Source organism: Cnephaeus nilssonii (assembly GCF_951640355.1).
Source record: "Cnephaeus nilssonii genome assembly, chromosome: 22".
NCBI lineage: Eukaryota > Metazoa > Chordata > Mammalia > Chiroptera > Vespertilionidae > Cnephaeus > Cnephaeus nilssonii.
Window position 1 is genome coordinate 22125227 of NC_137093.1, and position 13513 is coordinate 22138739.

The following is a 13513-nucleotide window of genomic DNA, read 5'->3' on the forward strand; positions in this document are numbered from 1 at the left end:
CATGAATTCGTGCATGGGTAGGGTCTGGCCAGCCTGGCCAGGGGGAGGAGACATGGGCAGTTGGCCGTTGGTAGTTCTACCTGCCTGCTGGTAGAACTCCTGGTCAAGGGGACAATTTGCATATTAGCCTTTTATTATATAGGATATACACTAAGTGGCCAGATTATTATGTGTTCAGAGATCATAATAATCTGGCCACTCAGTGTGTGTGTGTGTGTGTATTTAAATTGTAGGACACGCAGCTGATGTCACAGAGACTTGTTTGTGTGGGGGTAAAACCACACACATCTGGTGTCAGAAGTGTTGGTGCACAACACTCCAACCAACTGACCCACCGGGCCAGGATGCCTTGACATTTCAAACAAGGGCTTAATCTCCTAACCAAGCCTCCCCTTTCTGCTGGCTCCTGCGGTAAGTCAGGAGGTACTTACACTTCCCAGCACAATCCCAGGGACCTGGGAGTGACTCCAGGTGGCAGTGCCATCCCACCACCAAAGTCTGAGTTTTCCCTTTTGGTCTTTTATCCAATGTCAGTTCTCAAAAAAAAAAGGATAAATCTCTTTATGTATTTAAATCCATGGGATTACCTTTTAAAATTAAGTGCCATTTTTATAAGTAGTAGAATATTGTCTTGATACAAAATAGGGTCTAAAACTCAGTAGATTGGAGAAACGCTTGTACATAGCACATGCCTTTTATATTCAGTATTTCAGGCTAAGGGGCAACTTGTCAGGCTCTATTCCAGCCTCTATTTAAAATTTTTTTAAATATTCATCTGAGGATATGTTTTTTTAAAATATATTTTTATTGATTTCAGAGAGAGGAAGGGAGAGGAAGAGATAGAAACATCAATGATGAGAGAGACTCATTGACCAGCTGCCTCCTGCATGCCCCCCACTGGGAATCGAGCCCACAACCCGGGTATGTGCCCTTGACCAGAATAGAACCTGGGACCATTCAGTCCGCAGGCCAGCGTTCTATCCACTGAGCCAAACTGGCTAGGGCTGAGGATATGTTTTTTATTGAAGAGGGGCGGGGGCAAGAGAGAGAGAGAGAAAAAAAAAGATAGAGAGAGAGAGACGTCTCACTGGTTGTCTCCTGTACGTGCCCAACAGGAGATTGAACCACAACTGAGGTATGTGCCCTCACCAGGAATCAAACCCACGACATTTTTGGTGTACAGGATGATGCTCCAAACAACTGGGCAACCTGGCTGGGGCTCCAGCCTCTATTTTAAGATGTTCACTTTATAAAAAAAAGAATCTGAAGGGGGAAATGATGGTGCTTTATACCTCCGTGAAATAAAACCCATCTGGCTTTTGGCATGCCCTCATTTCCCGGACAGATGGATAATGTGGTTAGCTGGAGGCAACTGCCTTTATAATATTCCTATCTGCCCAAGGATGTCTCAAAGATCAGAGGTATAACAACGCGAGCCATGTTTTTCTTGGCTGATAATGTCATCCAGATGTAACTTTAGAACAGGGATCCTCAATTCTCAGCAGCAGCAGCATCACCTGGGACCCTGTTACAAATGCAAACGCAGGCCTCTCCCCAGATCTGCTGAATTAGAAACTCCGAATGGGGCTCAGCTACCTGTGTGTTAACAAGCCCGTTGGGGGATGCTGACCCATGCTCAAAAGTAAGAAACAATTGCTTTAGAAAAACACACCCACATTTTTAAGAAAGACAAGAAAACATGGTATTTTATAAGTGAATCAACACATTATAGAGTAATTTACTTCTCTAAGACATATTTTCAATGCCTGTTATATACTAAGTATTCTTCTCCCAGTGTTCAGGGGTGGAGCGTAGGAGTCCCCAGAGAGCAGGCAGAAAATATAAACGTGCAAAGTTTGCTCTGGCTGCAGCGTGGACAGTATGGAGCAGACTGTTTTGGGGCCCAGGTTGCTAGTGGCCAGAGAGAAAGGAAGACCCAGGAGTGAAATGCTGTCCCCCTACCCCTTACCCAAGAAGCTCACAATCCTATTACATAAAAAAATCTCTCTGTTTCAATGTTGGAAAAATTGGAAACAAATTTAAAAAGTACTTTTTAATAAAAAGGACAGCTTTATTGAGATATCATTCGCATGCCATATAGTCAGGGCTGTAGAAATCAGGTCATAATGCTTGTTGGGTAAATGAATGAGCGATATGTGGCCTTCTCACACTTGCCTTACTTTTTTTTTTTTTTTTCTTGATTCATTTCACTAGACCTTCAGCTCCTGATGACCATGGCATGTCTAACTGGATCTCTCTCCTATGCCCAGTGCCTATTATAGTAGGTGCTCAATAAACCGTTCTTTAATGCATGAACAAATTAATTTTTTTTCCCTATTCTGCATTTGTTATAGCAGCCTGCGCTTGAAGAATAGTATACCCATCACGTTCATGAATCCCTACAGATAAACATATACACAGGAGGGCTCATGGGTACCTCGACAGCCATTTCACAGGCGGGTGTGCCCTATGGGCACCCCAATAAAAGCCCACCAGCCACAGAGAGCCAGTAAATTCTTCTAACCAGAAGGGCTCTCCCCGCCCCCTCTCCCCGCACAGCTTGCTCTGCCCTCCGCCCCCTCCTCTCCGCCCACTCTCGCCGCGGTCTCCCGGCGGCGGAGGCTTTGTCTCGTGGGCTGGTCCCCAGGCGGCTGCCTCCCCCGAAACAGCTGCCGCCAGAGGGAGGAAGCGGCGTGGGAGCTGTCCGGCGCCCCGGTGCTGAAACCCCGATCGCTCGTCATCCACCACCACCACCACCACCATGTAAGGGCCATGAGAAGGGCTCGTCCTGGCGCAGCGCGGACATGGAGGAGGACTTATTCCAGCTCAGGCAGCTGCCGTGAGTAGCAGGGGGGCGAGTGAGAGGCAGGCCGGCTTTCCTTGCAAATATGAAGCCCTGCAGGGGGGCATCGCTGCGTGGCTTCTTGAATTTAAAGGGAACTGTTTCAGGAGGAGAGAATTAGGCCTGGAGGAGAAAAGCCATTTTCCTACCCCAGGAGCCCAGCCTCTGTATCTGACTCAGTTCGATTTTTTATTTTTATTTTTTCCCCTTCAGATCCGTCAGAATCTTATGGGGGAATCTACAGGGTGTTATGCTTCCCCTCTTAATTGCTCTCCGTCCTAAAGGGATTTTGAGGTCTGTGTTTTAAGAAAGCATTTGCCACGGTTGTGAAATGTGGACTGAATGTATGAGTCCATGCAATGACATGGGGGTGGGAGGGGGGAGTCTTTCCAGACCTTCTCCTGTGCTGTGAAATTCCTAATTTTTCTGCAAGGTTTTCTGGAAGCTGGAAGGGGGTGATGACTGATGTTGGAAACTGGTGTCTGAAAAGCTAAGGTGCCTTCCTAGAGGGGAGGCCAGGGCCAAGCCGGGTTGTGGATGAAGTGTGTGAATGAGAGGGCTGTGCACCCTGGCTGAAACCTCTTGCCTCCTTCTGAATGGGAGGTTTTTGTCACAGCTCGAGTGAGACTCACTGTCCACAGCTTTCCTTGGGAACATCAGCAATACACGGCTTAGCGGATGGGCATTTTTAAAGCGATACCAAATTTGTTCTGAGACCTTTGGGGAAATACAACCAAGCAAAGGAAAGGACAGGGGCCTTGCAGAGGGGGGCTTAGGGATGTCTCCTACCATAAGCCGTCGGTGATTTCTTAAGCAAATCCCAAGAGTATGAGGTGGGCATTAAAAAGAACACGAAGGGGGACTGTTGTTTTAATTTTCAGAAGCACTGGCCATTTGGATGGTAGCAGTAGACACCATTCGGATTTGTTGGGAAGGATACAATATTGTTGGTGTGTGTGTATTTTCTCGACCTGAACATTTTTTTTTCTCTCGCTAAGCCACTGAGGAATTCTCCCAAGTGACTTTTAGTGTGACTGACACAGCTCTCTGAGGCTCCGAGTCCTGAAGGATATTGCAATATTTACTTCTCAATCAGCGTAAAATTAATTTTCATTTCCAATGTTTAATTAATTCGAATGTTACTTTTAGGCTTTCGTTAATTGATCCACAAATAGCATAGCTTATGTAACACAGCATTCTTTCACAAATGCTGAAGGATGCTCAGTTATCATAGCCAAAGGTCGATGTCTGAATACATAACAGTGCACCTATCTGAGTGCAAATCTGTCAAGGAAAACACACCACTTCCATTGAAAATTAGTATCATGTTCAAAGCCAACCTGTTATCCCAAATTGAAAAAAAAATAATTTAGAGACTGAAATATGAAATTTGGTCCTCACAATAACAATACGATTCATACTGGAGCTGCTGTTTTACTGGGATAAATTTTTAAATAATGTCAAAGCATGTGAACCTTGCAAGTTACTCAAAGATTCATGTATAGTTAATTTACTGGTATGCAAGCAGGACACTATCATGACAAGTCCTTCCTTAATAAAAAAATAAAAAAAGTAAAATAATAGGAGGCTTTTACTTCTTTAAATTTAAAAAATAATTCATTTTATGTTACTATATAAGATAAAGTACTATATCATCTATATATAGGGCAAGTTCAAAAAAGAAGCACAAGAATTAAAAGTAAGTCTCTCTCTTCCCAAACTCCAGTTTTATGTTTCTTGATTATTTTTTCTTATATTTTATGTATATATATATATATATATATATATATATATATATATATGTACATATATATAATATCTAATATATATGATATCTAATAGAGAGACCAAATTGTGTACTGGTTAAGAGCATTGGCTATTGAGTAAGGTTGTCTTGGGTTCCGATCCTGACTCTGCCACTTCCTGGTTATGTGACTTTGAGCAAGTGACTTAACCTTTCTGATTCTGAGGTTCCCTGGCCATAAAATGGGGGTCACAACTGTACTTGGTTCTTGGGGTTATTGTGAAGCTAAAGTGAGACAATGTGTGCTACATACCTGACAGACACCAAACATTCAACCCACATTAACTATTATTATTACATCTGAAAGATCATTGATAAAAGCAGTATAGACTTCTTAGGTTGGACTTCCAAAGATTGTCCTCTGAACACCCCAAATTACATTTGAATGGAGTCAAAATTAGCCCTGAAATGTGTCGACCTCCGTTTATTTAAAACAAATAAAAGGAACAGCCACGTGAATCTGCGTGGGATACAAGTCACGACTGAGATGGACTTAAGCCACACCCTGTGTATGTTATCCACAGATTGCAGGTAGCAGAGTTCCTGAGAGCAACACGGTTTAAAAAATCAGAGTGCCTTCTAGAGGGTTGGCAAGCGTGGGGTTCGGAATAGGCTCGGTCCCACGGGAGGCCAAGTGTTAATGGATAATAAGCCACTAAGTAGTTTACGGGTCAGGGGACGGGGAAAGGGGATGAGGGTGCCTAAGAAAACAGTCCTTCCTTGCACTTGGGGCTCCTTCACATAGCTCCAGGATGGTTCATTTGAGACCACGAACAACCTGTGCTTTTCACCTGCTGTCCACTCAGGCTCAAGACCATGTTCCAGGACGTTCCGGAGGCTGGGATTTTTTAATCTAGTTCGGCCTTATTGTGTGCCCTTGTGCAAGTTAGACTTTTCTGGGTCTCTCCTTTCTAGGATGATTTCTTGAAAGCAAGTTTTGCAGACTACATTGATTGATGGATGGATTGGTTGATTCATTTATTCATTTATTCAATTTAGTTGGGCGCCATCCTTGATACAAGAGACTCTACAACTAAATAAGAGAAGTTTCTAACCTAGAGCTGCAATATATAATACAGTAATCACTAGCTCCATGTGGCTATTTAAATTTAAACATGGCCCTAGCCGGTTTGGCTCAGTGGATAGAGCGTCAGCCTGCTGACTGAAGGGTCCCAGGTTCGATTCTGGTCGAGGGCATGTACCTTGGTTGCAGGCTCCTCCCCGGCCTGGGCCCTGGTCAGGACTCTTGCAAGAGGCAACCAATGGATGTGTTTCTCTGACATCGATGTTTCTCTCTCTTTCCCCCTCTCTTCCACTTTCTCTAAAAATCAATGGAAAAATATCCTCAGATGAGGATTTAAACAAAATAATAAAAACGCTTTAAACGTAAATCATGTCATTAGTATGTGAAATAACTTTTATAATATAATACATATTATAAATATAATTTATAAATAAAATATGTGAAATTTGAAAAACCAGTCCCTTGTAGCACTGACCAAGGAGAAATGGTTCACTGTCACCCACTTCCGGCAAAAAGTAGGGATAGCACAGGGAGCCTCAAGGTTAACCCACCAAAGCCTTTTACAACCTCAAGTTCAAAGCCACTCAGGCCTCATTATTTCCAACACTTGGTAGCTAACTTCACTCTAAGGCAGTGGTTCTCAACCTTTCTAATGCCGCGACCCTTTAATATAGTTCCTCATGTTGTGGTGACCCCCAACCATAAAATTATTTTCGTTGCTACTTCATAACTGTAATTTTGCTACTGTTATGAATCGTAATGTAAATATCTGATGGTCTTAGGCTCTTGACCCACGGGTTGAGAACCACTGCTGTAGAGGGGTAGTCTGGTAGCTTTCAGTCTGATAGCTTCATGATCTCAGGGGATAGAAGTCCAGAAACTCAGATGGAAAGAGAAAAGAAAAGAAAAAAACACTTCCTTGTCTAAAATACCCTAATAATCAAGTCTCAGACCCTAACTTAAGGCACGAGGTGAATGAATTTCATGACGGTACAAACAAGATCTTGACTGTTGACAGCTAGTTCCTCAAGCTCTTCTCTCCTTTAAACGGCAAAATTATGTAAAATAAATGTTCCCAACTATTTTGGTGAATTATATGCTATCTATACCCCACAAATGCCAGGGAGTTATGAGCCAGCCTGCTTGGAAGCCCTCATGTATTTAACATATGTCACTGCTATTTTCTTTCATATTTCTTTTTTCTCTCTTGGGAAGTCTTGGCTCGTGTATTCGATACATACTTTTAGAAACCCGACCCATTCAAAATGTGGCCCGGCTTTCTGAGTCTAATTTAATGTCAAAGGTCCCCTGTTATGTCTGCTTTAAAACAAGTGTTCGTAAATAAATAATGTGTGCATAAATACAGCTGCCCAGGCTTCTTGTGTTTTTGCCAGAGGAGGACTGTGAGCAGATCCTGGTTTAAAAATGCAGGGAGCTAAGCCACTTTCTCAAGGTCACATCCCGCGAAGGTCAACGTACTCCATGGTCAAGGCCAAAAGGTGGCCTGAGTGAAGCCGGGTGGGAGGGAAGCTCATACTGACTCATTGCCTGCCACCGCCCAGTCATCAGGCTCAGTGAAACTTCACGACGGTCCTGCATGCCCGTCATCGTTCCTATTTCACAGACGTAACATGCTCAGCAGGTGCTGCCGGATCAGCAAGAGCTCTGTAGAGAGTCGCTATTGTTATGTATATTTATTATTATTTTTTCAAAATATATTTTTTATTGATTTTTTTACAGAGAGAAAGGGAGAGGCATAGAGAGTCAGAAACATCAATGGGAGAGAAACATCGATCAGCTGTCTCCTGGACACCCCCTACTGGGGATGTGCCCACAACCAAGGTACATGCCCTTGACCGGAATCGAACCTGGGACCCTTGAGTCCGCAGGCCGACGCTCTATCCACTGAGCCAAACCGGTCAGGGCTGTATATTTATTATTAATGTACAGATGCCCAGGTTCAAAAATGCAACCATTACAGAGGGGTCCAAAATAAAAGTAAAGACTATTTCCTTTCCCTAGCAACTCCTCATTTCCATCCAGTCCTCCCCAGAAGCAACCGGTCTTCAATGCTACTCCTCCTTCCAGACACTCTCGGCTGTAGGAGTTTAAATAATCCACAGCAGCACTTCTCAGACATAGCCCTGCACGCGTTGCCTGGGGACCTGGTTAAAGTGCAGATGCTGTCTTAGTAAGGCCTGGGTCAGGGCTCCAGACTGCAATTCTAATAATCTCCTGGGGCAGTGGTCGCCAACCTTCAGACCTCACGGACCACCAGTGGTCCATGGACCGCCGATTGACAACCGCTGCCCTAGGGGACACTGGGCCTCTGGTTGGCGACCACACTCAGGTCTTTTTTTTTTTTTTTTTTAAGAATCCATTCTTTTTTTTTTTTTCTTTTTTTAAATATATTTTATTGATTTTTTACAGAGAGGAAGGGAAAGAGATAGAGAGTTAGAAATATCAATGAGAGAGAAACATCCATCAGCTGCCTCCTGCAAACCCCCTACTGGGGATGCGCCCGCAACCAAGGTACATGCCCTTGACTGGAATGGAACCGGGGACCCTTCAGTCCACAGGCCGACGCTCTATCCACTGAGCCAAACCGGTTAGGGCCACACTCAAGTCTTCATGGCAAGGACCTAGATCACGGGACCATATTCTAGCATATTTAATAATGAGCCCAACAGTTTTTTTCCTGCTGGCTCTTACAGATCAACTTGTGTGCATGTCTATGCATGTGTGTTTTTTGTGATACAATATGCATTACATAAACTTGACCATTTTGATCATTTTACTAGTAAATGTACAGTGGCATTAAGTACATTCACATTGTGTAACCATCACCACTGTCCATTCTCCAGAATTTTTTCATCTTCCCCAACTGAAACTCTGTACCCATTAAACACTAACTCTCCCACTCCCCCTCCCTCCAGCACCTGCTTTCTATCTCTGTGAATTTGACTCTTTTTGGCCCCCTCATATAGGTGCACAATATTCGTCCTGGTGTGTAGGCTTATTTCACCTAGTGTAACGTCTTCGAAGTTCATCCGTGTCGTAGAACGCGTCAGAATTCCCTGCCTTTTTAGACCACAGTTGTTTTTGTCTTTGGCTATTGTGCTACAGATCAACTTACAAACAGTTTCTAAGACGTTTCCTTAAGTGGCTGTGCCATAATCTCTGTGGTTCCTCCTCTCCCGGTGATTGTTTCTGGGTTTTGTTCGTACTTATCACATTTAGAGAATAATTATCACATGCAAGGCTGCAAACAGCCTGTGAGCTTCCGAGGAGAAGAGCACCAGGAGAGGCTGCCAGTGGGGACGCCGGGAGGGCAGGTGGCGTTGCCAAAGCCTGGCTTCCACACCCTCTGTGGGGCCTTGGGCGAGCTCCCAGCCCTTCCGTGCTCCAGCGTCCTCATCCGGAACTTGGGGACAGTGAAAGCGAAGGTGACATAAGATCATCGATGGCAAGTGCACACCCTGGGCCTGACACGCGGCACGCTGAGAATCCCCAGCGGCCGTTATGTGGGCGGTGAATCGTCGCCTGCTTGGGTCTATCCCAGGGGTCGGCAAACTCATGAGTCAACAGAGCCGAATATCAACAGGACAACGATCGAAATTTCTTTGGAGAGCCAAATTTTTAAAACTTAAACTTCTTCTAACGCCACTTCTTCAACATAGACTCGCCCAGGCCGTGGTATTTTGTGGAAGAGCCACACTCCAGGGGCCCAAGAGCCGCATGTGGCTCGCGAGCCGCGGTTTGCCGACCGCGGGGACTCTATCCCGACAATGAACTGCCGGCACCGCCATCCTAGGCGGGCGCACAGAGCATGTTACCTGTTGAAAGCTGTCACGGGTTGCCTTCCAGAAAGGTTGCAGAGGTTGCTATCAGTCACCGACCGGAGGGAGGACCCCCAGGCGGCCCTTGAGGAGAGGATGCGATCAAAGCCGTAGTCCAGGAAGATTTCCGGGCCTCATAGCCATGTCCTTCTCGGATGCTATCCTCAGCGTCGAGGGTGACCCGCGGACCTTTCCTTCGTCCCTGAAGACGAAGTGATAATGTGCGTGAATGTTCATGCCCTTCCTTTGTCTAATACGTATCGACGTGTTCGTCTTGTACAGATAGGTACTTAGGGGGGCTGTTGATGTTCTTATTTTGGGGTTGCTTCTGGGGGACAGAGACTCCCTTCCTGGAACCCATTTCACACCACCCCTGACTCCGTGGGTTGCAGAGTGGAAATGTCTCAGCTACAGGGACCCTGCCCAGATCTTGCCGTACTATTCCTTGAGAGCAGTGGTCGGCAAACCGCGGCTCGCGAGCCACATGCGGCTCTTGGGCCCCTTGAGTTTTTAGCAAAGGCCAGCTTAGGCGTACCCTAATTAAGTTAATAACAATATACCTACCTATAGAGTTTAAGTTTAAAAAATTGGGCTCTCAAAAGAAATTTCAATCATTGTACTGTTGATATTTGGCTCTGTGGACTCATGAGCTTGCCGACCACCGCCTTAGAGAGATAGGGGCCCCAGATGGCCAGCTATCTTACTGTTGTAAGAGACATCAGAAGTCTTGCTTTTCATGTGAATTCTTTCAATTAAAAAAAAAATTGGCATCCACTTAAAAAAAACCCACCATGTAGGCAACTTCTTGTGGGCATCATGTAACCTTAGGTGACCACATGGTTCTCTCTGCTACAGAGAGATGAGTCTAAATTCTGAAACACACAAGCTCGCAAACTATTAAAGTCTAGAATAAAGCTCTCCCCGTTCCCATAGCCTACCATGTGACTAGAGCCCCATTGGAGCTGTGCAGTGCCAAACCTGTGCAGCCATATATGGCAGCCCTGGTGCACGACTTCGGAAGGTGTCAGCCTCCACAGGCCAACTCAATAGAAATGCCAACCTCCTACCCACCCAACTCCCCTGGCTGTGAAAAAAAAGCCTTTCACCTGTCTTGGGCACAAGAGCTGTGCAGCAAGGCTGTTGAGGGAGAGTTCCAGCCTTCATGACCAGCTTTGCTCTGTCCTCCAGGGTGGTGAAATTTCGTCGCACGGGCGAGAGTGCCAGGTCAGAGGACGACACGGCTTCGGGAGAGCATGAGGTCCAGATCGAAGGGGTCCGCACGGGCCTACAGGCGGTCGAACTAGACGATGGGGCAGCTGTGCCCAAGGAGTTTGCCAATCCCACCGACGGTGAGGGGGCCCTGCCTTTGGGGCATCAGCCCAGGCCACAGTCAGGGGCTCTGAGGTGCCTGGGTTGCCTCCCCAGGTGGCACTCTCAGAGGGATCTCGGGAAGAGGCAAGTAGGAGGGCCCCGAGGGCACGGGGGTGATACTGAAAGTGTGAGCTGAACCTACATGGCTTACTTACTTCAGCAGGAAGGGCTACATCACAATCCCTGCCACCAGCATCATTGCATAGCACTTAGCTGAGGACAGCACAACAATGGGGTTGGTGATGGTGATGATGATGATGATGATGGTGATGATGATGGTGATAGTGTATTGATGATGTGATGATGATGATGGTGATGGTGATGATGATGGTGGTGGTGATGATGGTGATATAGTGTATTGATGATGTGATGATGGTGATGACGATGGTGGTGGTGGTGATGATGGTGATAGTGTATTGATGATGTGGTGATGATGATGGTGATGACGATGGTGGTGATGATGGCTACAATGATGATGGTGATTGTGATGATGGTGGTGGTGGTGATGGTGGTGGTGATAGTGTATTGATGATGTGTTGATGATGATGGTGATGATTATGATAGTGGTGATGATGATGAAGGTGGTGATGGTGATAATAATAGTGATGATGGTGGTGGTGATGATGTTGATTGTGATGATGATGAAGGTGGTGATGATGAAGGTGGTGGTGGTGATGATGATAATAGTGATGGGAACAGCTGACATTAGCTGAGGATTTACTCTGTGCCAGGCACTGTTGGAGGCACTTTATTCGAATTACTTGTGTAATCTGCACAACATTTCTAATTAGAACTATTACGATCATCTTCCCCTTCTTTGCAGAAGAGGCAACTGAAGCACGGAAAGGTTAAGTATCTTGCCATCGTCACACAGCTAGAAATCAGCCCCTGCTGGATTTACACCCCGATGATCTGACCTGGGAATCCACTCCTACCCAGGACCTTGGGCTGCCTCTGAGCAGAGCTGGGCAAACCCAGAGACCTGAGGTGGCGCTGTGGGATCTGGTCTCCCCTCATCACCAAACATCCCACGCATTCCTGAGAGGCCCCAGATTCCCAACAGGAGAGAGGAGGAATGGCTTGGCCCCAAGGCCTGTTTGTTGGCAGAGCTAAGGAGGCCAGGACTGGGGAGAGGAGAGGCAGTGATTAGGAGCAGAGGCTGGTCTGAGCTCAACTCCCAGATCTACTGTGTGCCAGCTGAGTGACATGGGAACGCCCACTTCCTCCTCTGTACAGGAGGCTAAGACCGGGCCTTAGCCAATCGTTGTGACAGGGACTAAAGGAGAGAATGCACGCCAAGCTCCTCGCGCAGCGCCTGGCACATGGTGAACACCCTTCTGTCATCGTTACTCTTCATATTGTTGACGACGTCATAGGACTCGCGCTGCTGTCTCCTCAATATTTTTGCTGGAAAAAAAAACACAGAACCTGCTGGAGTGATAAACATCAGCTCACACTTCTGGAGAACATATGGCTGACGTTAAGGGGCCCATGATTGAAATTCCCCAAAATTGGCAGTTGCCAGCAGGGACTGTTGAGAGCCTGAGAGGCAGCCCACAGAAGGGCCACCAGCAGGATCCTTTAATATTTTTATTGTTCAATTCAATTAAAAACTTTAAAAACTACTTTATTAATTTTTAGAAAGAGAGAAAAGGAAAGGAGAGAGAGAGAGGAAGGGAGGGAGGGAGGGAGAGAGCGTGCTCCAGGGCCAGGGATCGAACCTGCAACCCAGGTACTTGCCCTTGACCGGGAATGGAACCCGCGACCCTTCGGTGCTCGGGCCGACGCTCTAACCATGGAGCCACACTGGCCAGGGCAGTTTTCCCTTCTGTAAACCACGTTGCCGTGGGTTTTGTAGCAAGGTACCTTTTCACACTTGCCGTAATGTTTTTCGAAGATAAATTCTAGAAGCGGCATGTGCTACGTTTAAGGAGCTTGGCTGTGGACACCCCTCCCTGCCCCCGGACACCCCCACACTAGGACAACTGCAAGATGCCCTGACTCCGTCCTCCCCTCCCCCTTTCTCCTTTCCAGATACTTTCATGGTGGAAGATGCGGTGGAAGCCATTGGGTTTGGGAAATTCCAATGGAAGCTGTCCGTTCTCACCGGCTTGGCTTGGGCAAGTATTTCTGGGGCAGGGACCTCCCTTTCAGCCTCCGAGAAACCCTTCCTGATGCCGCTCCCCCGGGTTTCCATGATCTACGAGGCAGGACCCAGCTCTTTCCGCATAGAGCCTTGGCGTGAATCAGTCAGGGTTCTGATGAGTGACCCTGGTGGTCACGAAGGTCAGCGCTTGGGGGGAGCTGGGGAGGAGTGGGAGCTCCTGGCTCATTAAGTGGCTCTCAGTCCTCGGGGGCTCAGGGCTACGAGGAGATGGTGATGTCATCTGCGGAGCTCACCCTAGAAAAACACGCCCAGATGAGGGTGAGCCCTTCGCTTCCCGAGGCTCGCGGTCTCTTGTTAAAATCCCCGCATCTACCTGTTGCAAGTAACGCATCTCGACCACGGATACAACCGAAATGGATTTTGGGGAATGGTGCAAGAGGGCGACCTAGTGAAATATTTCCCAAAATGGATGTTTCATTTCCCCACTAATGTGAAAGGCCACCTGCATCACCCATTGCCCACGGCC

The 13513-nt window shown here is 46.6% G+C and overlaps 1 protein-coding gene across 1 annotated transcript in view; it reads left to right on the forward strand.

The window, feature by feature from the left end:
• Positions 1 to 2804: 2804 nt before the first annotated feature.
• The window catches only part of SVOP (SV2 related protein), a gene marked incomplete at both ends in the record, with an annotated part of 35291 nt that continues 24582 nt past the window's right edge, over positions 2805 to 13513 (forward strand). Inside the window, 3 exons of the mRNA XM_079762233.1 lie at positions 2805 to 2839; positions 10698 to 10858; positions 12915 to 13000. Of these exons, the coding sequence (XP_079618359.1) occupies positions 2805 to 2839; positions 10698 to 10858; positions 12915 to 13000 (282 nt within the window). The remainder of the gene's footprint in view (positions 2840 to 10697; positions 10859 to 12914; positions 13001 to 13513) is intronic.